This window comes from Falco peregrinus, chromosome 9 (assembly GCF_023634155.1).
Source record: "Falco peregrinus isolate bFalPer1 chromosome 9, bFalPer1.pri, whole genome shotgun sequence".
Lineage (NCBI taxonomy): Eukaryota > Metazoa > Chordata > Aves > Falconiformes > Falconidae > Falco > Falco peregrinus.
The window spans coordinates 28859135-28884383 of record NC_073729.1 but is presented as its reverse complement, the minus strand read 5'-3'; the positions used below and the strand labels follow the sequence as shown (position 1 = coordinate 28884383).

The 25249-nt window shown below is 43.7% G+C and overlaps 3 protein-coding genes across 5 annotated transcripts; 2 read left to right on the top strand and 1 right to left on the bottom strand.

Annotated features, from left to right (window-relative positions):
- Positions 1 to 248: 248 nt before the first annotated feature.
- On the top strand, positions 249 to 8669 carry FAM210B (family with sequence similarity 210 member B). Its single transcript, XM_055813496.1, has 3 exons — positions 249 to 503; positions 3667 to 3839; positions 5302 to 8669. The coding sequence occupies exons 1-3, from the start codon at positions 333 to 335 to the stop codon at positions 5516 to 5518; spliced, it is 561 nt and encodes a 186-aa protein (XP_055669471.1). The 5' UTR covers positions 249 to 332; the 3' UTR covers positions 5519 to 8669.
- Positions 8670 to 9130: 461 nt separating this feature from the next.
- Positions 9131 to 16590, bottom strand: AURKA (aurora kinase A). Of its 2 annotated transcripts, none has more exons than XM_055813493.1 (9): positions 16242 to 16590; positions 15594 to 15680; positions 14188 to 14467; positions 13522 to 13600; positions 12630 to 12821; positions 11780 to 11918; positions 11251 to 11399; positions 10477 to 10651; positions 9131 to 9836 (listed from the first exon to the last, which is right to left on the bottom strand). In XM_055813493.1, the coding sequence occupies exons 1-9, from the start codon at positions 16587 to 16589 to the stop codon at positions 9645 to 9647; spliced, it is 1641 nt and encodes a 546-aa protein (XP_055669468.1). In that variant the 5' UTR covers position 16590; the 3' UTR covers positions 9131 to 9644. The 2 variants fall into 2 exon arrangements, with proteins under 2 accessions (XP_055669468.1, XP_055669469.1); XM_055813494.1 differs by lacking the exon at positions 16242 to 16590 and adding an exon at positions 15937 to 16012.
- Positions 16591 to 17069: 479 nt separating this feature from the next.
- On the top strand, positions 17070 to 25142 carry CSTF1 (cleavage stimulation factor subunit 1). Of its 2 annotated transcripts, XM_055813495.1 has the most exons (7): positions 17070 to 17263; positions 17857 to 18027; positions 18643 to 18838; positions 20158 to 20435; positions 21244 to 21441; positions 22045 to 22435; positions 23935 to 25142. In XM_055813495.1, the coding sequence occupies exons 1-7, from the start codon at positions 17144 to 17146 to the stop codon at positions 24192 to 24194; spliced, it is 1614 nt and encodes a 537-aa protein (XP_055669470.1). In that variant the 5' UTR covers positions 17070 to 17143; the 3' UTR covers positions 24195 to 25142. The 2 variants fall into 2 exon arrangements, with proteins under 2 accessions (XP_055669470.1, XP_027640285.1); XM_027784484.2 differs by lacking the exon at positions 17857 to 18027.
- The last annotated feature ends 107 nt before the right edge of the window (positions 25143 to 25249 follow it).

Below are 25249 nucleotides of genomic sequence, written 5' to 3'. Positions count from 1 at the left end.
CCAGCCCAGATGGGGCAGGGGGCTGCCTCACACCGTCCCGAGTGGCCACACGCCATCCTGAGAGACTTTTTTCCCTCAGACTAAGAGCGCGCAGCGCGCCTCCCCTCAGCGGGCAGCGGCACCTGTAACCGCCCTCCCGTCACAAGCCGCCAGCCCCCACCGGCGGCGGGCGCCCTCCTCCTTAAAGGGGCAGAGCCCACCAAATCTGGCTCCAGAAGGACTCTGCCCCTTTAAGGAGGAGGGCGCCCGCCGCCGGCCGGGGCGGGTGTTCGGCTTGTCAGGCCTGGCCGCCCGCCCCGCTCGGCGCACACAGCCGGGGCTGCGCCGTTGCTATGTACCGCCTGGCGCGCCTGGGCCCGCTGCGGCCGCCGGCCGCCCCGCGCAGCCCCCCGCTCGCCGCCGCCCCCCGCGCCTTGCGCTGCGGCCCCCGCCTCGCCTGGTCTGGCCTCAGCCCGCCGCTGCCGCTCGTAACGCTGCGAGCTGCCGCCGGCAGCTCCGCCAAGGTAGGTGGGCAAGGGTGGGGGTGCCTGCGAGCCCCCCCCGAGGTACTGCGCGGTGTGAGGGGGGCAGCGGCTGCGCCTCCGGGGGGAGGTGTTTTGGCGGGGAGCGGATTAATGTAGCTTTGGTTAAAGCACAAGTTGTCCCGGCCTGGGAGTGTTTCCCAGCTTTTTGGGGGTGCCTTCAAGATTAGGGGTTCGGCTGGCCTGCAGCACCCCGGGAGGGGTATATGTTTTCCCAGGGGGCTTTCAGAGTTTGAGCGCTTCAGGTGAGTTGTGAAGAATAAGAAGAACTAAAAGAAGGGCTTGTTAGGAATTCATGCCGACACAGAGTAGCCCGGTGGCGGCGGTGGCTGGCAGCGCCCAGGGGCAGCTGAAAGGCCACGCACCCCGTTAGTTGCGAGTTCCACTGGGCTTTCAACCCTCGGTTACGTTTTCGTTTGAGCTGGGAAGTGGGGGGAAAAAAGTATGAATTTGTGCCACTTCTTTTGTTTTTAAATTTGAGTTGGCAGAGGGAGCAAAGCAGATGAAGGCCTCACACGTGACTTCTTTACACCGCAGTACATTATTAAATCATGTTGATGCCGGGTTTCTGTAGGAGACGCGGACCTGCTTTACACCTGTTTGTGCCAAGATTATGACTGTGAGCTTTCCGTACAAAGCCTCATTTACAGTTTAATTTCTACACCTTAGTTTTCAGGTTAATTTCTGTAGCCCCGTTACAAAGCGTAATGTGATATTTCAGATTCTTGCCTTATTTTGTCCAGAAGCTGAATCTTTGCCTAAGTGATGTGAATAAAATTGGCTTTCTAGCAGAAATATTGTAGCAAAATTATATGGAAAACAAGCAGCTTTCTTTGCTAAGTTGTATGTTATTCAGGCATGACTGTACTGAGTAGTCCAAGTAATATCTGTTCAAGTGGAACTGTTCAGAAATTGCCTGGTGTGTGAGCCCGAGAGCATGAGTGAGTTGAAATGTGATGATGGGAACAAGTTATTTTTCAGTCCTTATGATCCATCTTGCAAACACAGCTATAAGACCAAGAGTTCCTCTGAGGCTTATGTATCTCTCCAGATTGTCAGCTCCTGTCTTCATGGCAGCTGTCTGAAAAAAATCTTCATGTCAGGCTCCTTAAATAGATAATGATCATCTTTGTTTGGATGAAAAATTCACTGTAGCTATTAAATCTTAAAATACCATTCAAACCATGCTTGGCTTTTAAGAAAATCACACTGTTGAATAAATTAATGTTCTTGACTAGTATGTGATGTCGATTGAATAATATGTTAGGACAGCTTTTATCAGAAGGTATTATGAGGCTATTTTGTTCAGTTTATTTATGTAGTTCCATTCAATAACTCAGTACTTATATTTTACAGACCGGGAGTTAAAACAGCATTCTTCCCTCCTCCGCCCCTCGACATCCCCCCTTTCCTATAATAAAACTGAAGAGTAAGAGAATGAATTCTGAAACATGTTGAAGTAGCAGGCATGTAGTACAGCCATGCATTGAATCTCATTACTTGCAGTGGCTGAAAGTAGTTAATTATCTAACTATTAATCCATTATTTTGCTAAATAAGCTTGCTTAAAAACATATCTATTTAAACATGTTTTCCTCATTTACCTTCTAGTATTGAAACTGCTTGGCTTAAGCAATAAAGGATTTCTTTTTCTACTGGACATTTTTTCTTGAGTCAAGTTTCAGTTTCTGTTGAAATACTGCTTTGGCTTATCAGCCAAAAAAAAAAAATCTAACATTATTTTTTATGTTTGAATATTTTAAATACACAATAAGCAGAGTAAGTTGAGCTACACAATTCCCTAAATACATATTTATGTATCAGTGTGTTTTCCTGTCGAAATACAAAGGAATACAAATTACGATTAAAAAAGATAAAACCAGCAGCAAACAGGTTTGGGGGGGGCTTGGGGTGGTGGTGTGCTTTGTGTGGTTGAAATTGCCAATTAAAGCAAGTTCATCCTACCACTAGTGTTGTAAGAGGCATCTATCTTGTATCCTAACTGACAATCTCGCCAAATCCAAGGATTAATCAAGTGTGTTTCTTCCAGTTTGTGCCTTGAAACCGACCTACAGTAGGACAAAGTGGTGCCAGGCACTCAGTAGCTGTACCTGTCCTGTGGGCAGCAGTGGCCTTTAGTCTGGCTGTCATATTGTCATGACTGCTGCTGAATTCAGCTGAAAAGGGACTCTTCTAATTTCTCCTGACAACCGTTCACTAATTAAGAGAAAAATCCTGAGGTCTTTGTGCAAACATTTTCTTTCTCTAGTTAGTATTTCTTCTATGGCAAGTATGAGGACGTATCCAAGGGCTGTCATTACTAGCAGCATATATGCCCTTCTTTGCCTGCATTGCACTATCAGATTGGGTTTTGGAGTATGTCTCACAATGAATTTCTGCACTTTAAATTTACCCAGATAAAAAGCTGTCAATAAATTTTACAATGACAAACATTTTCAGTGAAGTTAGGCTATTTACACCAGCACTGCCATGTCTGTGTAGCTACTGTCTAGACCATGGCAACACTATTGTTGTATATATGTTGACAGCAACTACTGTCAACAGTAGCATTTCCCCAGTTCTTCCTCTTTCAGCTGATCTACAGAGGGTGATTTATAAGAACTTAAATGTTGGACCCCTGCTATCTAGTAAGTTGTTAGTAAGTCGGCATCAGTGTGGTATCGTAGTCTTCCAGTGCCATCAGCTGCTTAGCCCTTGAACAAAAAACTGTGTTACAAGAATTCACTGTATAAAGCTGAGCAGTGGGTATAAGCAAAGATCTCTTTGGCACCTCGGTCTCATCTCTCAAACAACTGTGTGGGTGTGCCTTGATGCATATTTGAATCAAATGGAAGACTGGGACTGTAATAATTTTTAATTATGAAACTTGCGTTATGTAAGAACTTGCACTAATTTCAGTGCGTTCCTTTGATATGAATAGCTGGGAAAAGGGATCTTGCATGGGCTGTGCCACAGGCATCTGCTGTCCTGATGTGAAAGAGTAAGAGTGTGTTACTATCTTCCCAAAGTATTCCGAACAGCACTGTATGCAAGCCAGTTCTTTCATTATTTCATATTGGTTCAACTGACTAGAATATGACATTGTGCTTAACGTTAATAAATACTTTTAATTGTTTTCTTTTTAGGATGCAGGTGGACCCCCAAAAAGGGCAGCCACAGATCTCAGTGGTGAAAACAAGAAACTCAACAAATCCCAGCAACTGAAACAAGTTTTTAAAGAGTATGGTGCTGTAGGGGTTTCATTCCATGTTGGAATTTCATTAGTATCTCTAGGAATCTTCTACCTGGCTGTGTCAAGGTGAGGTTTATACAGTTGTCTGTAGTCTCTAAGTAATGGTTTAGCCAAGAAAAATATCTTACCATTGTGCTTATTTCTGGAAGGACACGCGTACTCTATGCCTGTTTGGTCTATACAGAGTAATCTTCTGAATGTTGAGTGTAGGTGGATCCATAAATGGATCTAATCTCCCATCAGGCATGAGAGAAGAATAATGTATGTGGTCTTTTTGCATAGGTTCACCATCCATGGTGAGTAGGCAAAAATAGCAGAGACTGCACCAGCGTAACTAACCAGATGAGAGAATTTATTTTTGTTCTGCAGAGATATCTTTTATTCTCACACAGTAGTGTGGTCTGTAAAGATAGAGCCAAAGTGCTGGAGCTTAGAGATAAATTTATTTTTCTGGGTGTTGAACTCAGTTTCTGCAATTCAGCTGCAGAAGGCAACGGCCACTAAAACAGGATTAGATTCAAAAAAGAAAATACTAGATAACTGTGTAGGAGTCAGGTGGGAAATTGTGTACATGGCTTCTGGTGGGAATGCATCGGTTATAAATATGTCTGTTGAGCATGAGGGATTTCAGCTGAGGAGACAGGGAAACACGTTGTTCTAAAAACATTCCCTGCCACTTACCCTTGACTTCAGTGGAAAAGTGTGAATGTCTGATGTCTCTCATTTACTATATCATTGCACAGGGTGACAATGAAACTCTTTTCCTTCAGGTATGATTTAACTCCCAGTTACAAGATACTTTACTGTCAAGTGAAGGGGGAAAAGTTAGTAACAACTTCTTTTGGAAAATTACTCCAAATGTAGGAACCTTGATGAAAGCTGCTATGTCTATAGAGAATTAAAATATTAATGGATTTGGTGGATAATGCTTATCTGAGATCCTTAATACTTCCTTCACTTGTTAGATTTTAGGTAAGATGCTTGTCATTTTAACAGCTTTGTACTCCTGTTAGGACACTTGAAGCCTAACAACAGGTACCTTATTTGGTTCGGGTTGATCTATATTAATGTGATAAGTTTCATCAAAACACAGAATAGGCTTTACTGTAAATTTTTGGAAGATTAATTTACAACACAAATTCACAAATTTCTTTTTTAAAATGAAAAAGGAGAGGAATCTTATCTCCAAAGGTTGAGCATGGGGGCTGAGTATTCTCCATGCACATGCTGCAGCTATACAGTTTTAAAATTAAGAACATACTTGACTTCACAGGGAACTTGTCAATTTAAGAAAAAAAAAAAAAAACGTGCATCTGAAAATATTGCATGTGTTGTTGCTACAGAACTAACTTAAGCTGTTACTGCTGAAATAATTCCTTGGGTTTATTATTTAACAACATCTAATATGAACATAAATTCCGGAGTTGGAAGTATGCCATGTTAAATTCCCTGGAAAAAATAGCACTTTTTATTTTTTAGCATGCAACCTTAAAATAAACTAAAGAAATATTGTTCTCTTTTTCCCCAGTGGTGTGGATATGACTGCCGTTCTCTTCAAACTTGGTTTCAGTGAATCATCATTGCAATCTAAAATGGCTGCTGGTACAAGCACATTTGTGCTGGCATATGCTATTCACAAATTGTTTGCTCCAGTACGAATCAGCATTACTATAGTTTCTGTGCCATTTATTGTCCGATACTGCCGGAAGATTGGTTTCTTCAAACCTCCTGCCCCAAATCCATGATGACTTCCTATTGGGTTTCACTCTATTTTTTTAAATGCTCTGTATCTATGTAATTTTCAAGTTGCTAAATTTCTTTAAAAGACTTATTTGGATTCATGTTAATGCTGGCCTCCACTTGCATTTCTTACTTGTTGATTCAGGTAAATCTTACACTGTGAAGAGAGCTGTCCTTATCTTCTTCCCCTTTTGCCACTTCTGTAAAAAAACCTGTTACAATGGTATCTTGTTTCCACTGCAAGTGGTAATATAAATGCTTGACAATGAGCAGTCTCTTTAGAACACACAGTTCTGGGTCTTTATAATCTAGCTTTTTGGGCCTTCAGGGTTTTGGTTTTTTTCTTGTCAAAATAGAGTGGCAGAATTATTTTATTACTGTGTAGGGGAAAACAGAGGAAGATTCTTTTCCTAATGGTCTGTGAAATAAACAATATCCTACTATATGAATAGTTATTCATAAAATATATATATAGAATATATAGGCAAGGCTGTATATTGGAATCTAAGGTGGTAGGTTGGTGTTTCTTTTGTTGTAAAAGGCATATATTATGACTCTAGTCTTGCAATACAACATACATGCTGAGCTAACTTAGGTGGGAGTACCTGTATGATTAGGTTTTGCACAGTGATAATTTTTTAGCCAGAATAGGTGATGCACTGTTCTGAAACTACAGCTCCTTTGTGGTGCTTCCATGTTTCAAGATTTTGTTTGAAAAAATGATTTATTTATAGGCTAGGAACTGGCCGTACTGAAATCCTTTTTTTAATATTTTTTTTATGCCTGTAGACTCAGAAGAAGTTCTGAGTCTACTGCAATCAGTGTAACCAGAATTACCTCCTATGTGAACATACTCCAAAGATCATCAAGTCAGAGGCAAGGTATCATGGGGTTTTAAGGTATTGAGATCTGGCTTTGTACTGGAGACACACTTTTTAATCTGAAAACTAACCCTAGCAGCTTTCTGCTCCTGTGGATGAAACTCAGATCTGTGTCTGAAGTCTAGACATTACAATTCATAGCTTCTCAAGAGCAATTCCTGTGCTTTTATCTGACAAATTGTTGAATGTACCAGTTAGAGGTGCTTTTCATTTCCCTATTTGGACACTATCCCTATTAGAATGTAGTTGCACATGCATATATTCAGATACCACCTTTCAATTAATCCAAATACTGGATCCCAAAACTAGGTAGTCAGTGTAATATTCTGTGGTAAACCTGGGTTTCAGACTTTTTACTGTGCTTCTATGAGAGAGCTCGAGCCAGATCTTTTGTTTGGACCTGTTCTTCCTTCCAGGTCTGCTGTTCTTACATTGTCTTCCGCTGTCTTTGTGCTTACATATACCCCAAGGTGGCTCTGACACAGATCTCTTCATATAGGAACCTGATTAAAGTAAATAGCAGAATGTTAACCCTGGTGAGCAGAGTAAATTTTTTCCCTCCCCACCCTGAAATTTAGTGAACTGAGAGGAGGGAGGCCTGGGGTTAGGATGAGACTTGGCTGAGGGAGGGAATGAGGAGCAAGTAATTTTTTTCATTACAAGCAACCTGTTAATTCCACTCAGCCATAACATTAAATTGCCCCCTAACTCCTTTCCCATTCAGAAAGTCCAATGCATTGGCTGGTTGGATGCACTGAGGATTCTCAGGCTCACAAGTGAGTGAGCAAGAGTTTGTGCTTGAGGAAGATGAGTCATACCCACATAGATCCTTGTACCTCTGTACTATTGCTACCCTTTGACTAACCAGAGGTTTTTCTCTAAGACAAGGAAACCTGGGAGAGTGGTAGTTTACTTTCTCCACCCTGTGGAAGCAAGCTGACACTAGAGGCTGCCACCTGAAAACAGAGAACCCCTTGACAAGGGCTTGGTCTCAGTGGAGCTGTGCTGTAAGCCCAGGTGAGGGTTTAGTGTCCTAATGTGGAAACAGCTGCAGCAGTGAGCAGGTACACATTCTAATCTTGATGAATACTACAAATATAGCATATACTGTAGACATGTATTGCATAGTTACTGCTCAAAATACCAACCTTAGGAGCAGGACATACTGAGAATCAGCCTTGCAGTGTGGCCTGGCTCCACAGGAGCTGTAGGCTGTGTCACAAAGAGCTTGTCATCACAGCTGCTTGGCTTGCTCTATGGAGCCAGTGCTCTGCTGCTTAATGTACCCACATGTAAAGGAGGAATGGCTGTCAAGCTCATTTTGACTAACTACTTGTTCAAAAAAACCTGGGTTTTTCCTGTTTCATGCCTCCTTTGCAGTGTGGCTGCTGAAGCTGGCAGCTTGTCCACAGTGCTAACTTCAGCTTACTGCTGAGCCAGCTCTGAGTAGAGCTTAAGTTTCATATCAGCTTGTCCCTCAAGGAAGCTCAGCCTTTACCCTTTGACTAATCTGCCACTAATATACCTGGTGTGTGGCTAGAAGCTTATTACCAAGCATTTGATAGTGCAGTTCTTACCCATCTGCACAGCAGTTAAAGGGTTATAATGGTATGAAAACATGCAGCCAGCAGTACTGTAGCTTTCCATTAACCTCTACACTCTAGAACAGCTACAGTCTTCTAAATTTCAAGTGGGCAGTCACTGTTTCTTAACAGTAAGTTTTACTACACACACACACACCTGTTCACAGAAGTCTCTGTTGGTTTTTTCCCTCTACATGCCCTCTCTCTCTTTATCAGGTTAGGGCAATGTTCTGTTACCAAGGATAACAAAAAAATTCCAGAATGAGGCATCCTTGGGTTTGAGTCATTTTAGCTTAAGACAAAACATACTTAAGTTGATAGAGAAGGAATATACAAACTTTAAAAAAAAAAACCACACAACTTTCTGTAAAGCAGGAATCATTCAAAGCAAATACACTTAAAAGTCACCAGCACTAACTAGAGAGTTTCTTGCAGTAAAAAAAAACCTCATCTAAATTATGACCAGAAATCAGATTATCTATCAAAATAAATATGGTTGTTTAAACTACTGGCAATTTCTTTGGGTTTTGTTTTGGGTTTTTTTTACGAAGTATATTTTAAATTAATTTGAGAATATATTTTAATTCTAGAATCCTTGCTTGTAAAAGGATCATTTTTAAAAATGGTTTGTAAAATAGTGAAGATTACATTAAAAGTCTTATAATGAAAATACAATAAATTGCTTTCTCTTAGTTGGCTTGAAGTGTTTTACTGGAAAAGAGGTGGGGGTTCATTTAGTGTTTTGGTGGCCAGTAGCCTGACCCTTGCTAGATTTTGGGGAATAACATGTTACACCACCAGGTGTTGACATTAGTTCTTGTTACATACCTGCTTTGATGACAATACTTCCCACACCTTTCAGACCATAACCGCACTAAAAAAAGGAAACAGCAGGCCTAGGTTTCAGTGGTTGGAGAAAACCTGCAAGATAAGTAGCAACACATTTGGTACTTACCTTGTAATCCTGTGTTATGATTGTAGAATAGGAAGTGACCACACCTACTTTTTGGTACCAGCACAAAGAACTTCGACAGAGGTGGGAAGTAAATTTATTTTATGATCATAGACAAGAAGTCAAGCTGTACTGATGACAGACAAGTGGTTAGACAAAGCCAGGGGAAGTGATAATGTCAAAGGAACCTTACCATGCTAGTGACAGTATATAACAAGTCTTTATTTTTAAAAGTGGTAACATTTTAGACAAGATAGAAACAAAAATAATGTACACATCATTAGGACACTTAGAAACACATTCACCTTGCTCAGTTTCAGATTACACCACAGTTGGGATATCCTTTAGCAGCCCAATAAGTTAGGAGACAGGTAGCTCCAGGATATTGCACTGTTCAATAAGCTAAAACAGCTTCCTCTTCTTGGAGCAACAAACCATTACCAGGACAGACCACATCATAAGAGCCTTGAACAGCTTAATACTTACATCAACAAACCTGGCCCAATGTTACTGGATTTCAAGTATATTAAATATTCCACAACCTCCAGCTAGAAAACAAATCATTTTACATTGCAATTAGAGTTTAAGATGACAGCCACCCCAAAGATCTCCATTCAATTTGCAATTAAGATTCTAAGACACACTTTTCATGTTGTAAGCATTACAGTAGTCACAGTACAAGACTCCTCTTGTTGATCCCATGAGGTTACTCCTGCTAAGACTGTGTTCTCGGTAGGGCAGCAACATCACTCTTTCTGCTGTTGGGCATCTTTGTAGAGTTTGCTGTAATCCAGGGATGAAGTAGTACATCCTTCAGGGGCAGTCGATGGAATGGGTTATGCTTCAGAAGCTTTGCAATTAAATCTCTCGCACCTTCTGTTACAAACGGAGGAAACTTGAATTCCACCTAAGGAAAAAGGAAGGACACTAAAGATGATGCAAAAGTTCTTTGGCAATAACCAAACTAGAGATAAAGAACTCTACCCTCCATGATGTATCTTGGAAATTAAAGGTGTGTCAGCCTTGTGGGCTATGCACCTATGCCAGCTGAGATGAGATTAAACGATTTCATCATAATTCTGATGAAAACAAGGTTCTTGCTGCTTGTAGAAGTTAAGCAAGCATATTTTTCAATGTCATTCAAACAAGATTGGTTTGCTGGAACCTCTCTGGGGTATGAAACAGGAAAAGTTAAGCTTATTATTTTTAGTAACACCGTGAATGCTAAATATTCATTTTGTAAGTTAAAAAACAAGGAAAGATATTGAGAAGGTTAATTGCTTTAGGAAAGAAGTAGAAGTTCAGATGCAGGCAGAAACAGGGTCTAACCAAGGAAGTAAGACAAGGTAACTTAAGGTCTCATAGTCATTCCGCTGAATGACTGAAGACAGTTTTAGGAATCTAGTTTCCTGCATATCACTGTCTTGATACAGTTCTAGTTACAGTACATGCCATTTCTTCAAAATGACCATTTGTTAAGCTTCAATAAGACAATAGAACTGAAAGGCAGCACAATTCAGCTAATCCAAATAAGTGTTTGCACATACCCTGGAAATAGCTCTGTAAGTTTCCTGGTATGTTTCTGCTTCGAAAGGTGGTTTCCCTACAAGGAATTCATAGCACAGAACTCCCAGGCTCCAAATATCCACCTTTTCATCATGTGTTCTTCCCTCAATCATTTCAGGAGGCAGGTAGTCAAGTGTCCCACAGAGAGTTGTTCTCCTGAAGAAAAGTTCAAGTTAACGGTTTTCTTACTATGGTAATTAGAAGATACGTTTCAAGAACCAGATAAAAGCTAATGCTGGCAAATCAGCTGTACCTCGATACAGCCTAGCCTGGATAGAGTCAGCACCACCAGAACACCCAGCAAAAGAAGCACCAGCAGTAAATCTACTTTTGTTTTAAAGCATCTCAGTCACTGCAATCAGTCCTATCCCTCCTTCATTCCACTTGCTCGATCAAATAATCCATGTCTTAAGTACTGCTAGTGTGGCATTTGAACACAAGTGCCGATCTTTCATCTCAGGGACCACTATAACCCTACACCAGTATACCAGCTTTCTTCATTTGTATAGTTCAAAACTTGCTAAACCTAGAACAAGTTATAAAAAACAGGGTAATAACACTCCCTCTCATCCACCAGTTTACTATTAAGACCTCTGCTGCAGCAGCCTGCTTCTGAAGTGGTTTCCACACACACACCCCCAGTATTTTTAGGAAGTACATATTTACCTCCATTCCACAATTGCAACTCTGACAAGAAAGCTGAAATACTTCTGTAGTGAAAATGTCACTGCATAAGATAGATCTTGCATTCTCACCTAGAAGATGGGGCATGTACAGACCATCCAAAGTCCGCAATTTTTAATTCTCCATTTGACCCAAGCAGCAAGTTTTCCGGCTTGATGTCTCTGTGAATCACACTCTTTGAATGACAGTACAATAGGGCATCTGCTAGTTCTGTAATGTACTGTAATTGAAAAGAGAACAAATCTTTAAAGACATTGTTACTCTAGCTTATCTAGCTACAGCGTAGCCTTTTCTAGGCATAATTAGTAGTTTAAGTTAAAGCAATTATTCCTTAAACCCTTGAAGTCTGGCAGTACAGGCTGTTGCCTGGAGTGACCAAGCACTTGCAATATTAAGTAAGCAATGATGAACATTATATTAGTACTGTGCAGTAATTTGTCTTCCCAACTTATTCCTTGTTACAAGTGCACAAGCAAACTAGCATCTAAGGAATCTCAGTCTCGCACAACAGAATACAGGACTTCATCTGAAGAGCTAACTTTATCCTGCAGATATTCCAGATATGAAGAGCAAGTAACATGTAAGAAGCCAGAGACTTACAGTAGCAGTTCTTTGCTCATCGAACTTGGTAAGCTTCTGAAGTTCTTTGTAGACTTCTCCACGAGGTGCATACTCTAGAATAAGGTAAACTCTTGTAACGTCATGGAAGTAGCCATATAATCTGAGAATGTTGGGATGCCTGCAAAAAGATTTAAACATTCTTCTGAACAAGGTGTTTGTCTGTATAACTTTAATTTCTCTTTCCTGCCTCTTCACTTTCAAGACAAGGAGAGGAACTTCAACATCTTGCAAGTGTTCCTTCAGCTCACAACATATCCATTGAGAGCTTCATGGCATGTAGATGGCGTTTATCAAAGCAGCAGCTTAGACTCCCTACAAGCAAACAGCTAGCTAAGGGTTTGGCTAATTCCTATCTTCTTGAACATACTTTTCTACAGTTGCTGGAAGAGGCGATTACCATTGAAGGTGCCAACTCTTACGGGGTTTGGAATTTAAGCTTAAACACTTTAAGAAACAATTTCTTCAGCAAGATGGGCTTATTTTCCGGGAAGCAGAATAGCAGAAACAAGTGCACTCGAAAAACTGCAATTCCAAGCAGCAGATCTGAGTTTGTTGGATTGTGGTTTGGTTTTTGATGGGTTGGGTTTTTTTGTTGTTGTTTTGGGTGGTGTTTTTTTAAAAATAGGAAGATTCACTACCAGAGGTTACTTCATTGCAAGTTAAACAAAGGTATATCTTGGTGCAGAAAGGCAAGAATCCTAACTAGCAATTTCAAGGTGTTGGGTTTAAAAACAAGCCTCTCTTCTTCAACAGGATATGTTTTCATAAACAAGGTTACTTTGTTTGAACACAAATAAAGCAGGGAGTAATAAAGGTCACTAAACTTTACCTAAGATGAGACTGTATTTCAACTTCTCTTCGTAGTTGATGTTCTACACCAGCTTCCTCAAGTTGTGTTTTAAAGAGCACTTTCAGAGCAAGAATAAATTTACTCTGCTTTTCACGTGCCAGGTACACATTTCCAAACTTTCCTTTCCCCAGAGGACGACCAATTTCAAAATCATCAAGAGACCATTGCCTTCTGCAAGAGGAAGGAGAGAGTTAAAAAAGCTAGATACTTGTGGGGGCTTTGACTCCCAGGTTTACAATCTATAATGCTCCTGTTCCATAGATACTTAGTGATCTGAACTACGTTTTAGTCTTTAAAAGATGACCAAGAGGATAAAATACACAGACACTTTTCAAAATAAATTTCTGAAAGCCAGTCTCCTCCTTTATGCGCAGAGGTACTAACCTCAACCACACTACTACAAAATCAAGACTGCATATACCAAGCCAGGCTCATTTCAGTACACTTAGAGACACATTACTAGTGCATGTCAGAACTGTTTAAGCTAGCCATACTACAAAAATCTAATTTCATCCTTGGGCTCCAGTCTCTTGCAGATATGAAGGGGGCTTTGTTTTCAAGTGTACATCTTGTGACTGGGGCAGTGGCTATCAGTGTTCTCTCATGGGAAAAGCTATTGTACCCATTTAGCCAAAAGTTTTCTTTAGATTACAAGAAGTCCTTGTTCCTGAGAATTACCAGGTCAAAGTAAGCTTTCCTAGAGTTTATGTCCTGCCTGTGAAGTGTAAGGCCACTTGTCTCCACAACCAGGGGGCTCAAATAGCTATCAGCTTAGCTGCAACTTTGTTGCAGCATTAAGTCCTGGAAGTTAGAAAACAAGCCTAATCCAACAGGACTCTGTGAACTAGAACAATTTAGACATAAAACTTACTTTTTAGTCTCTTCATTTTTCTTTTTAGCAGTCTCCTCATTTTTCTGTTTAGAGGTGCTTTCTGCTTCAGGATTTTTTGCTGTGTAGAGAAGTAGATCAACATCATGAACCAGATGCATGAACACAACACAAAAATTCACATGGGAGCAAATCTAACCTCTGTGCCGTATCTGAAACTGTTCCTAGAATACATGCAATGACATTTTAAACAACCTAGTGTAACTCACTATTGTCAAAGCAGCATAGCAGTTATCAGTGCCATCAAAGTGTAATTTAAAAAGCTTTCTTGAAAGTCGGAAAAACCATTAAGCTACCCCCCCCCCCCCAAAAAAAAAATACAGTATTCTCACATATCAGAGATTAACATGAATAGTGGGAAAACTGATGTATGAGTGCCAATTAACTCACAGCTGCTTAATGAGCATCGGGAAACTTTTAAACACCCATATTGGTCCTCAGTTGGCAACAAGGATAGTGCAGTAACATCTAAGCTGAAGTACATGCTGCTATTCTGTTTTGGGGCACAACCAAGTACTTCTCTGCAGAACTGTCCCACATCAGCAGCAGCAGCTTTAGGCTTTCTGCACTGCACACTGCTTCACAAAATAGAAGTATCCCCCAAGGGCCACAACTATATAAATATACGCATATCATCCACAGAATTACCAGGTACTGGAACCTGTTGAGGTTTTTCATTGTTCTTGGTTGGAACTTGAGACCTAGCAGTTGCTTGGACAAGTTTTTGTCGGGGCTGCTGTGTCATCTGGCTGTTAGGCAGTTTTTGGTTTGACAGTGCAGGTTTTTGTGATTGCACAGGAACTCGCTGGGCAAAGTTTGAAGGACACAGAACACGTTGTGCTTGAACTCCACTGTTCAGTAACTGGCTCTGGACAGAATGCTGAGACACAGGGACACGTTTTGGGCCATCCTCAATGGGATTAGAAATCTTCAAAGAGAAAATACTACATATTAATAGTAGAATAGCGTACTATAACCTTTACATTCCCCATTCAGCAGAGCAGAAAAAACCCCACAAAGCACATTAACAAGAGACATTAGGGTTGTCTCATCTTATGTTTTAGAATGAAAACATTCTTAAATTTCTACAGTGACAAGAAAAAGCAGTTTTCTACAACAGCACACTTAATTATAGCTAGCAGAACTTCTCCTCACACATCTGAAGAGCATCAGCCAAAAGTATTAAGACAACAAATCTTTACTATAAAAATATACACTGCTTTGAGTCACTGCTTCCTTTAATGCTGTTGATCTTAAGACACCTTGCACTGTAATGGGACTTCAGTAAAATAAAGCAAATTTAGAAAGGCTCAGCTATCTGCTTTTAACATTTTGCTTCCAATGAGGGAACGTAGGCTCACATTAGGCTTATATTTAATAATTTCTTACTTTTTCTGGGATACTTGGCCTACAATTAAGTTCAAATACTAACTACTAGCTTCTCACATTTTTGACCCTCTAACGATACCTATGCAAAAAGTTGTACTTTTTTCTTCCCTAGGTATTATTTAGTATTTTGGCTCAATTCACTAAAAATGACATATTGACAGCTTGATTAAAAAGCAGCTTTGCTTACGCTATTCCAAAACCTTACCAGGACCCATTTTATTTTAAATTAAAATAGAAATAAATCGCCTATGTTTCTATATAGAAAAATTAGATAATCAGGATGATCTTGAGTACTGCTGCCCAGGCACTTATTAGTGATGTTAACACAGGGATTGCTTTTGGAAGCCATATGTGGAATAAACTGACTACACTCATTTGCTCTCTCTTTAAGGGATCTTGTACTTAGAACAAGTAGGAGGATTTCCAATTCAACTATAACATACAAACATTAAAAATGAAAAAGTAAGCACTGTTCTCTCCAAGCAAAAGCTACTGACAGACAACAGTATAAGTTGTTTCCTGCCTGCGGAAAAACCTTGTTTCAAGGCAGTTTTCTATCCCCTTCTTGCTATTTAGTACAGTTAATGGTTACCAAAGACAGCTGGAAACCAGCAGCGCTTGTGCGAGCAGGAGGGACGCACTCGCCAACCTAACGACTCGTTTACCTTCGCAGCACGACTAGGGTATCCGGAATGGTTCTCTTTCATACTCTTGTCCATAGTGTCGAGAAGAACAGCTACGTATGCCTCAGCCTACAGATGAGACCCAGCGAAGGGCAGTCAGCTCCACAGAAACACCGTGCTTTGGATCGCCTCCCCCCACCTTCCAGCTCGAAGGCCGCAGGCCCCGAGCAGGGCCTGGCCGAGCCTAGCGTCCCGCCGCAGCACCGCACACCGCCCCGTCAGCCCGCACTCGCAGCCTCCCACCGGCCCGGCCCCGCCAGCGGCTCCGGCGGGCGAGCAGCCCCCTCCGCGCCGTGCCGCACCGCTGCCCGCCGCCGCCGCTCACCCCAGCCTGTCACCCCCTCCGGCCGCCGCGGCGGTTTGAATTCAAACCGCCCTCCTTTAAATACCCTTTAAACGAGCGCCTCTCGCCATTGGCCCTTCTACTGCCGCTCGCGCCCGCTGATTGGCTCCTCCTCACCCGACCCGCCCGTGGATTGGCTCCCCGCACGCTTCGCTCGTCGCGGGGCCGGGCCTGGGCGCCGCGAGCCTCTGGGGCGCATGCGCAGCGGCAGCCTGCTGCGTACCCCGAGCAGGGCCAGGCCGCCCGCCCCCAGGGCGGTGTTTGCGCTACATGCGTATTTTACGTACCGTCTCTCCGCCGCTGGCTCCTTCCGTACTCCAAGTGCGTGGATCGGCGCCCCGCTTACACACTTTTCTCCGCAAAGTCTCTGCCTGGCCGGGTCTTCCGTTACGCAAATCGCGTACGCCCAGACCACCCACCTGTGGCAACGCTACAACTACCGTCCCCTCCTCGCAGCCTCCGCGGCCTCGGCGTGCGGCCGCCGGCGGGGGGAAGGGCGCCAGGTTAGTCCCGCATCCCGCGAGGCACCGGCCTCCCCCCTCTCCTCCTCCGTGCACGCACCCGCCGACCCGGGCCGAGGGAGCGGCGGTGCTGCCACCTCGCGTGGAGCCGAGCGCGAGTGGGGCCGGGGCCATTGTGTCGGGCCGGCGCGGCGGGCGCCCCGCGGGCAGGCCGGGGCAGGGCGCAGCAGGCCGCAGCTTCGCGCGCAGCCGGGGGCGCGGCCGCGGGCAGCGCTCCACGTGCCGCCGGTTCTTGAGGACAAGTGCGAAGGGGGCGCCCGGCCCGGCACAGCGCCCGGCCTACGGAACCGGCAGCGGCCCCTCGCGTCCCGCCGGCAGTGACCCCACAGCCCGCGGCAGCGGCCCAAACCGCACAGGGTCCCGAAGAGACGCGGGACGGGTGGGCGGTGAGCGCAGCCCGTCGGTAGCAGCGCAGAAGGAGCGTGGGGCTGCAGTGCTGCCTCCGGTGCCGGCTGCCCGAGCGCTCCTGCTCCTGCTCCTACCCGTGAGGGGGACCCAGGCCGCTGAGGGACCAGCGGCAGCCGACACTCGGTTCAGTACTCCGGGCCTCTGAAGAACCGCCATCGAAGGCAACTTTTAACTGACTCAGCGGTGCTGAAAACAAGTGCGAAGGAGACCCTGGTGTGTGTGTTGGTGTTTACAAGTCATACAGGATAGGTAAAAAGAAGATGTCAGGTCGTCGTGTCGCTGCAGCATGTGATAGACGTCAGCTGCCACGGGGCATGGGTAGCATGGCGACCCCCCTCCTTGACCCGCGACCACTTCGACTGCCGTTTCTTGAGGCTGACGTGAGTAGGGCTGTGGGGAGGGGGGGGTGCGCTCGGGACAGGCACCCAGCCTGCTGGCGGACGGAGCAGCCTGGCAGCGGGAGGTGCTTGCGACTGTGCTGCCTGAGCGGCCAAAACCGCCGGGCAGGCCTGCAGCGCTGAGCGCCCACAACTTATTTCACAGCCCGTTCACGTCCCCGTGTCCGGGAACCCGGTGGCTCAGCGGCGGCAGCGTTTCGGAGCTTTGCAGCTGGGACACAAAAGAGCCCTGGCCCCCCTCCCCCCCATCCCCCACCACCAGCCACCCTCCTGTGAGGCGCCGGCCCCCGCGGCTCCCGGGCTGCCCCGCCGGCGGGGCCTGCCGCCCGCACCCCGCCCCGAGCGCCGCGCTGCCGGCCCCGGCGGCGCCCCGGAGGGGAAGTGGGGAAGAGGGACCCCCGGCCGCTGCCGGTGGCCGCCCCGCCGCCCGCTCCGCCCGGCGCCCCCCGCCCCTCCCCGTCGCTCGGGGGCTCCCGCGGCGCGTCACCCGTCACGTGACACAGCGGGACCTGCCAGGGCGCGGGCGCGCGCGCGAGGCGTCACGGTCATGTGATGGTGCGATTCTCTCCTTCAAGAGTCGCCTCCAATCGATTTGCGGGCGCTCGATGCAGCAGCCTTCGCGGAGGAGCATTCTTCGGTCCCGGCCGCCGCCGCCGCCTCCTCCCCTGCCGCCGCCGCCGATCGATGCGCTCCGGGCTCCGGTCGCCATTTTAGGGGGAGAGCGAGGGAGGCAGAAGGAAGGGTCGGTAGGTACCGGGGCCGCTGCGCGCTGTCCCTCGCTGCTGGCCCCGCTGCCGGGTCTCGCCCCCCGCGGCTCCCGCCCGAGGCGGCCTGCGGAGCCCGCCCTGTGTGCCCGCCGTTCTCCGGCTAAGCACTGCCCGCCCTCATTCAGCCCCTCTCCCGCACGCCCCCTCCCTGCCCGCTCATCGCTCCGGCCGCGGAGGGGGGCGGGCGGGCGCCGGCGTCTGCCGGGCGGGGAGAGGCGGCGGGGCCGGGGGGCGGGAGCGGGTCGGGGCTGCGGGGCCGCCGCCTGCCCTGCGCCTGCCGCGGTGCCGCCCCCCGGTGCCCGCTCCAGCCCGGGGAGCGATGCCGGCCGCTGCCGCGCTGTTCCCGGCTTCCCTGCCTCGGTAATACGGTTCACATGCTGTTTATTGGCCAGGTTTTCATTCCTACAGCAAACAAGTGCAACAGGTTTTTCCTTTTTTTTTTTTTCCCCCCATTTAATTTCTGTGTCTCTGATTCTTCCATAAAATATGGTAGTGTTTGGTCTCTGCACTGAAATTCAGCTGGATGTGCTTTATTTAAAGGTTGTGGTTGTTTCCTGCAAGTCTCTTGTATGTGATTTTTCTTCTTTATTTCAGGCCCCTCCAAGGCATTCCTTGCTCACAATGTATAGAACAAAAGTCAGTTTGAAAGACCGTCAGCAACTTTATAAACTGATAATTAGTCAGCTGCTATATGATGGATACATAAATATTGCCAATGGCTTGATAAATGAAATAAAACCACAATCGGTCTGTGCACCATCTGAACAACTGCTGCACCTAATTAAGTTAGGTAAGCTGGAATGAAAAGCTAACATAAAAGTCTAGTTTCTAAATCCCTACCATAAATGCTTGTGAATTAAGAGGTCAGTGTTACTGAAAAGACATCTTTTACACAAAGGTTTTGTCTAGTAATAGACAAAATTTTGTATATTGCGATACAGCCTTTGCCTTCATGGCTCATTTTGAAGGGCATTCTAGCCTTGTGTTTCATCTTTTTGTATGCATTAAAATCAAAACAGATCAATAAGCGTTGTCAGATTCTGTTTGTTTGAACTTCTGTAATGCATACGAGTACCTGCTCAGGGTTCTGGGTGACTGGCAGCGTTCTGAAAAATACACTCCAGTAAACGGGATCACTGGGTTCACAGGCCTAATAGAAGATTGACCTACCTGGTTCTCTGCCAATTTTAGAAATATTTTCTATATGATTCTTTGGAACACTGTTGGAAAGGGAGCACGCCCTTCCATTGGCAGTCTTCACTAGCCTTCATATGTCAGTCTCAAGAAAACAAGCTTTGGAGTCTAGGGCCTCAGCAAAGGTATTGCCTGTTCTCTCTCTGTGCATCTTTCTCTCTGAAAGTACATCTGTGCCACAAGTATGTAGTCAAAATACCTGAGCTGCTGTTGAAACAAGCTGGCTAAGTTACTGGAAGAGGTCTAGCAGTAACATCATGTCTTCACTGTATTGTAACTGAACTGGTTCTGCTGCCTGAACTAGTTGAGTTCCAAGGGTATAAATATATGAAGCCCTGTGTCTGTTTGAAATAAGAATGCTAGACATGCAATTTGTACATGAAAGCAACAAAATCTTTTCTGTTGCATTTGATTGGTTGATGGCCACTGTTGGGCACATAGCTGAAAATTCTTGTGCCTGCCCTGTTACCACTTCCAGTGCTGAACTGTCTTTGTTCTGTAGATGTATCCTGGAAATTAAAAAAAACCAACCAAACAAACAAAAAAAACCCTTCTGTAGAGTGGGTGTGAAGAGGAATAAAAATTTCCATTTGCAATGCTAGGATCTCATGTAATGGTGTTGGGACTTGGTTTTCCCTCTGCGAAGAGCTGACTACAAGCCTGTTGATGGCTCCAGTAACCGATTGCCAGTGCATTTACCAGTACTTAACATTCTACAATACTAGCTGGTTGTATTTCCACAGTTAATTGGAGAAATGTGTTTTGCTCTAGTGTAGACAAAGTACCTCTCATGTGTCACGAGAAATCCTGCTGTACAACCAAATCTGCTCTGCTAGCTTAGCCTTGTTCAGCAGGGGCTGTCTGTCTAAGGAGAAGGTGAACCTGGTTTAAGTGCTTCAACTTCTTTCTTTTCAGGAATGGAGAACGATGACAGTGCTGTTCAATATGCAATTGGACGGTCAGATACGGTAGCTCCAGGCACAGGAATTGACTTGGAATTTGATGCAGATGTGCAGACCATGTCTCCCGAGGCTTCTGAATATGAGACTTGTTATGTCACATCTCATAAAGGACCATGTCGTGTAGCTACGTATAGCAGAGATGGACAGTTAATAGCTACAGGATCTGCTGATGCCTCAATAAAAATTCTCGATACAGAGAGAATGTTGGCCAAAAGTGCTATGCCTATTGAGGTAAAATATGACTTGAATCATAACCGCTTTGTGAATTCATGAGGTGCTGTCTGTTTCATGCCATGTCTGTGCCTTGCGGCCAGCTCAGTGGGTTGGACTAAATATCTGTCTCGGCGTATTTCCTACTCCAACAGCGGCTCACAAAGTACCCTTGAAGAAAAGGAAGAAGAAATAGGGCAAGTATACCTGTGTAACTTCTGGCAGCAGTCTAGAGAATTGAGCCAGAAATTGCTTCTAATAGTTGCTGATAATTGTTTTGTTTTATGAGCACAGTTCATCTTCGAACCCACTTACACTTTTGGCCTCTACATTCTCCAGTGGCTGTGTGTTTCAGAACAGTTTCACAGAATACATATTTGTTTGATTCATTGTTTTTTTCCTGCAGTACAGTTACCAAGTAGCAATTTAAAAGGCGGGGAGGGGGGTGGTTTGCACAGTATGCACACCACATTCTCAGTAAATGTTGCTGTTTTCCCAGTTGATACAGCTTCCCTTAATTCTTAAGGGAATACAAGTATTTTGATTTGGACTGTTTATGAAGGTGGTAACAGTTTTTTGCACTAGTTCTCTGCTACTGAAACCAGTTTCTCCTTGAGCAAGTCAGTCAACTTTTGTAAAGATAGAGGGATCTTACCTGACAACACTATATAATGGGCCTTCAAATAATTTAATATAATACTGATTATGTGCCTAGTCACGTGTCAGAAAGGTAGCTGTTGTTTGGCTGCTGTGGCAAGCATAAAACCTACTTTTCCTGTCAAAAGTGTGTTCTGTTTTCTAACACTGACTTGTTGAATGTTCTTTTTAGGTCATGATGAATGAGACAGCGCAGCAAAACATGGAAAATCACCCCGTTATTCGGACTCTGTACGATCATGTGGATGAAGTTACGTGTTTAGCTTTTCATCCAACAGAACAGATCCTAGCATCTGGTTCAAGGGACTACACACTTAAATTGTTTGATTATTCAAAACCTTCTGCCAAAAGAGCCTTCAAATATATACAGGTTCGATACAATACCAGTTCAGAGCAACCAAAGCTTTAATGTATAAATGCTGAGTTATCAGTGAGTTATGTGTGAGTTTTAAGTGGTTAGGTATATAGGAGTACGCAGCTAAAAAATTTGCAGACGTTATGGTAATTATATGTTAAGAACTTGTGCATAATGGCTACCTATATTCTTTAAATCTAGTGCCTGTCTACTTTTTGTTAATCTAGACCAAATCTAATACAGGTAACTGAAGTCAATTGTATTATCTTTGTTTTGGAGGAGGGTTCGGGATTGTGTGGTGGTGGGCTTTGGGGGGTGTGACTGGCTGACAAAGCCTGTAACTTTTGTGCGATATCCCAAAAATGAGCAGGCACTGCAAGCGGCTCTAGGACAAAAATTGCATTTAAAAATGTAAAACGTGTTTTTTAAAAAGTACATTTAAAGGTAGCCTGACATTTTAATCCTATAGGAAGCATTTTCTGTTTTGCAAAAACAGAACACATTGTCCTAACTAGTAGTTTAACTAGTTTTTTAGCACTTCAATGCCACCAGAATTAACACTTTCAGATTACTATTTTTTTTCTTTCTTACACCAACTGTGTGTTTTTGATCAAACAGGAAGCAGAGATGTTGCGCTCAATTTCTTTTCACCCTTCTGGAGATTTCATACTTGTTGGTACCCAGCACCCTACTTTACGACTGTACGATATCAATACTTTCCAGTGTTTTGTGTCTTGCAATCCTCAAGATCAGCACACTGATGCCATATGTTCAGTAAATTACAACGCAAGTGCAAACATGTATGTGACGGGAAGTAAGGATGGATGCATCAAACTGTGGGATGGTGTTTCAAATCGCTGTATCACTACTTTTGAGAAGGCACATGATGGAGCCGAAGTCTGTTCTGCTATATTTTCCAAAAATTCAAAGTACATCTTGTCAAGTGGAAAAGACTCTGTAGCTAAACTGTGGGAGATATCCACTGGTCGAACACTGGTCAAATACACAGGTATGTGGCAGGTGACCTTCCAGGTACCTTCTTTTTCAGGTACCGACCCATGAACATGTGTGATAATGTTGTCAGAAGAATAGCAGTTCTTAAAGGCAATGGGAGACTGCTGCTTTGAGGATAAATTGCCCTAAATTTTTGGAAACACTTAATGTAGACTAATTCCAGAAGACAAGCTGTGATTTTTGTATGTTAGTCGGTGTAAACATATTTAGAAAAGTCTCCAAAACCTGCTCAGGCTAACATTGTTACTCCATTGCTTTGGAGGGAAATTATCACTAAATTAAGGACAAGTAAAAAAAGAACACTGCCCTCAGGACTAGCATGCTTGTGCAGAAGATTTTGTTCTCTAGTTTTTCGTCAGGTTTAGAAACAGTGATTATTAAAACAACAGCATCATCACTTTTCTTGCTGGTGATCATTTGATCATTTTTATTTTGAGACTTTTCTATTTATTCATAGGCTAGGGGCACAATTTAAACAGGAAGGGTCAAAATTTAATACCTAACCCATTTCTGGTTAGAATAGGCCGCTTTCCTGCAGAGTACCCACCCAGACAGGGGGAACTGAACCCATACTTTGGGGCAATTGCTTTAACCATTGCACTTTTTGCAAAAGATGGCTCTAGTAAGCCATGGCAATATAGCTATTTTTCAGAATAACTGATTTGTTTCTTCCCCCCCACCACCCCCAAGGATGGAATTGTGTGCAAGGAGCATGCTGACAATACCATGCTTTGATCACAGCAGGACTTAAATGGTGAAGGATGTAGAGGCTTTGCATATGATAGCAGCTCTGTGCTGGGGGAGGCTTTTGCATCAAGCAGTAACATGCTTAAGCAGTAGGATTCATAGTGTGAAAGAGGAGAGGATATAGAAAACTTTGTGTATCAGCTTTTGGGGTGCATACGGTCCTTTTTCTCTCACTTGCTCTCAGCCAGCAGGGTGCAGCACTTGCTTCACAAACTTTTGCAAAATATCAGGTAGGCTGCAGATGTATTGCAAAGTAAATGCCTATATATAAAACGTACATTTTATTTGAAGGGTATGGAGGGGAAGGTATGGCCAGGGTAGGTCATACAATGTGCCATATGATAAGTACATTAAAAACAAAAGTTGTCATTGATAGTAAAATACACAGGTTCTCGTTAACTGTGGTCTTTCCCCTTAGTTACAGCTGTGAGCCTCATACAAAAAAAATACAAGGCAAATGTGCTCTTAAAAGTTAAGTGATTGTACTCATACTGAGTGGTTGGAGTTCACTGATGTGGTTGGAGTAGATAATCTCTCTGTCCTCTAAGAAATTATAGAATATACCATGTATATAACTGCAAAAGAATACTATTGATTCACCTGTTGTATGGGGAAATGGTAGATTGAGAAAACGAGGTTCCTTTGTAGACTGCAGAAATTCATAGTTACGGGAGGTTTATTCTTAGGTCTTTGAAACCTTTCTAAAATTGATCCTGTTTGGGTTAATATTTTGCTGCATGTATTTAGGAGCTGGATTGAGTGGACGACAAGTACACAGGACACAAGCTGTCTTCAACCACACAGAAGATTATGTGCTGCTGCCAGATGAAAGGACCATAAGTCTCTGCTGCTGGGATTCAAGAACTGCTGAACGGAGAAACCTTCTTTCTCTTGGGCACAACAGCATTGTCCGTTGTATTGTCCATTCTCCTACCAATCCTGGCTTCATGACCTGCAGTGATGACTACAGGGCTAGATTTTGGTACAGGAGGTCAACAACAGACTAAGGACAGCTTTATAAAACAGTCATTATCCAGATTCATTATATCATCTTGTATTGATTGTACTGCCAACAGATGCCTAGATGAAAGCCGTGCTGTGTCTATTTTTTAATTCTGTCAAATGTGGCAGAAAAATACCAAAATACTGAGACTTAAGTTTTGCCCCACGCTAATTTTTTTATTAGTGTGTGTGGCATTAATTTTTGTAAGTCATCTCTAATTGTACTCAAGGGGTTGGGGAAGGGAGAATAAAATGATCCTTGCAGGAAGGATTAAACTTTTTCTCCTGTCTTTCTAAATCCTGCGAAAGATAATGTGACTGTATCTTGCTCAAACTGGGCAGTGTGAGCCAGTTTTGCTCTGCATTGTATCTGTGCAATCCCACTGAAGTCTGTTTAAAGAATGGATTACACAAGTAATAGCAGAACTTGGCAAGTATTTTCATGAAGCCTTAAGCTGCCTTCAGTTCTGATTTATTCTTTGTAAAGCTCCGTTTTGTATCTTTTAGTCTGGGGGGAGGTGGGGTTGGTGGATTATTTTTTTTTTTTTAATTGGCCAAGTGGACCTTCAATTCTGAGCCAGTCTAGTGCCACGAGAATTTGAAACGGGATTTTAAATTGTTTAGATGAATTCAAGAAATCGTGTTCTGGTATTAAAGCTCAGACTTGAAATCTTGTCTTCTTTTGAATTTATCTTAACAAGTGGGACCTCTAATTTCATAGTATTTTCATGGGATATCCACATTGCAACTGTAAAATGTGGCTGTGCTGCAGCATGTGAAAATGAGAATCATTTTGCCATAGAGACCTTTGGTATCCTCTCAAAGAAACTGTTGTGCACATTGGCTTTTGTATATGTACCTCAAAAATGTCACTTTGCTTCATTTTATTGAGAAATTTTTGTTCTCTGTTACACAGCACTTGAATTACAAATTTTTTTTTAATTATTCAGAAACCCAGACTCACTGTTTCTTCTCCAACTTTCCCACACTTCATCCCATTCAACAGGAGTACAGATCATTAAGATAAACTCAGTGCTTAAGCCTTCTGTAAGTTCAAAAA

Bases quoted from the DNA above. Each gene is read 5' to 3' on its own strand.
- FAM210B (XM_055813496.1), top strand. From the start codon at position 333: ATGTACCGCCTGGCGCGCCTGGGCCCGCTGCGGCCGCCGGCCGCCCCG. The intron at 504-3,666 runs GTAGGTGGGCAA...TTTTCTTTTTAG, and splicing joins CCGCCGGCAGCTCCGCCAAG to GATGCAGGTGGACCCCCAAA. The intron at 3,840-5,301 runs GTGAGGTTTATA...CTTTTTCCCCAG, and splicing joins TTCTACCTGGCTGTGTCAAG to TGGTGTGGATATGACTGCCG.
- AURKA (XM_055813493.1), bottom strand. From the start codon at position 16,589: ATGGCCCCGGCCCCACTCGCGCTCGGCTCCACGCGAGGTGGCAGCACC. The intron at 13,601-14,187 runs GTAATTCTGTGG...TTCTCTACACAG, and splicing joins TCAACAGGTTCCAGTACCTG to CAAAAAATCCTGAAGCAGAA. The intron at 11,919-12,629 runs GTAAAGTTTAGT...ATCTTTTTGCAG, and splicing joins GAAATACAGTCTCATCTTAG to GCATCCCAACATTCTCAGAT.
- CSTF1 (XM_055813495.1), top strand. From the start codon at position 17,144: ATGTCAGGTCGTCGTGTCGCTGCAGCATGTGATAGACGTCAGCTGCCA. The intron at 17,264-17,856 runs GTGAGTAGGGCT...CTCTCCTTCAAG, and splicing joins TGCCGTTTCTTGAGGCTGAC to AGTCGCCTCCAATCGATTTG. The intron at 18,028-18,642 runs GTAGGTACCGGG...TCTTTATTTCAG, and splicing joins GGAGGCAGAAGGAAGGGTCG to GCCCCTCCAAGGCATTCCTT.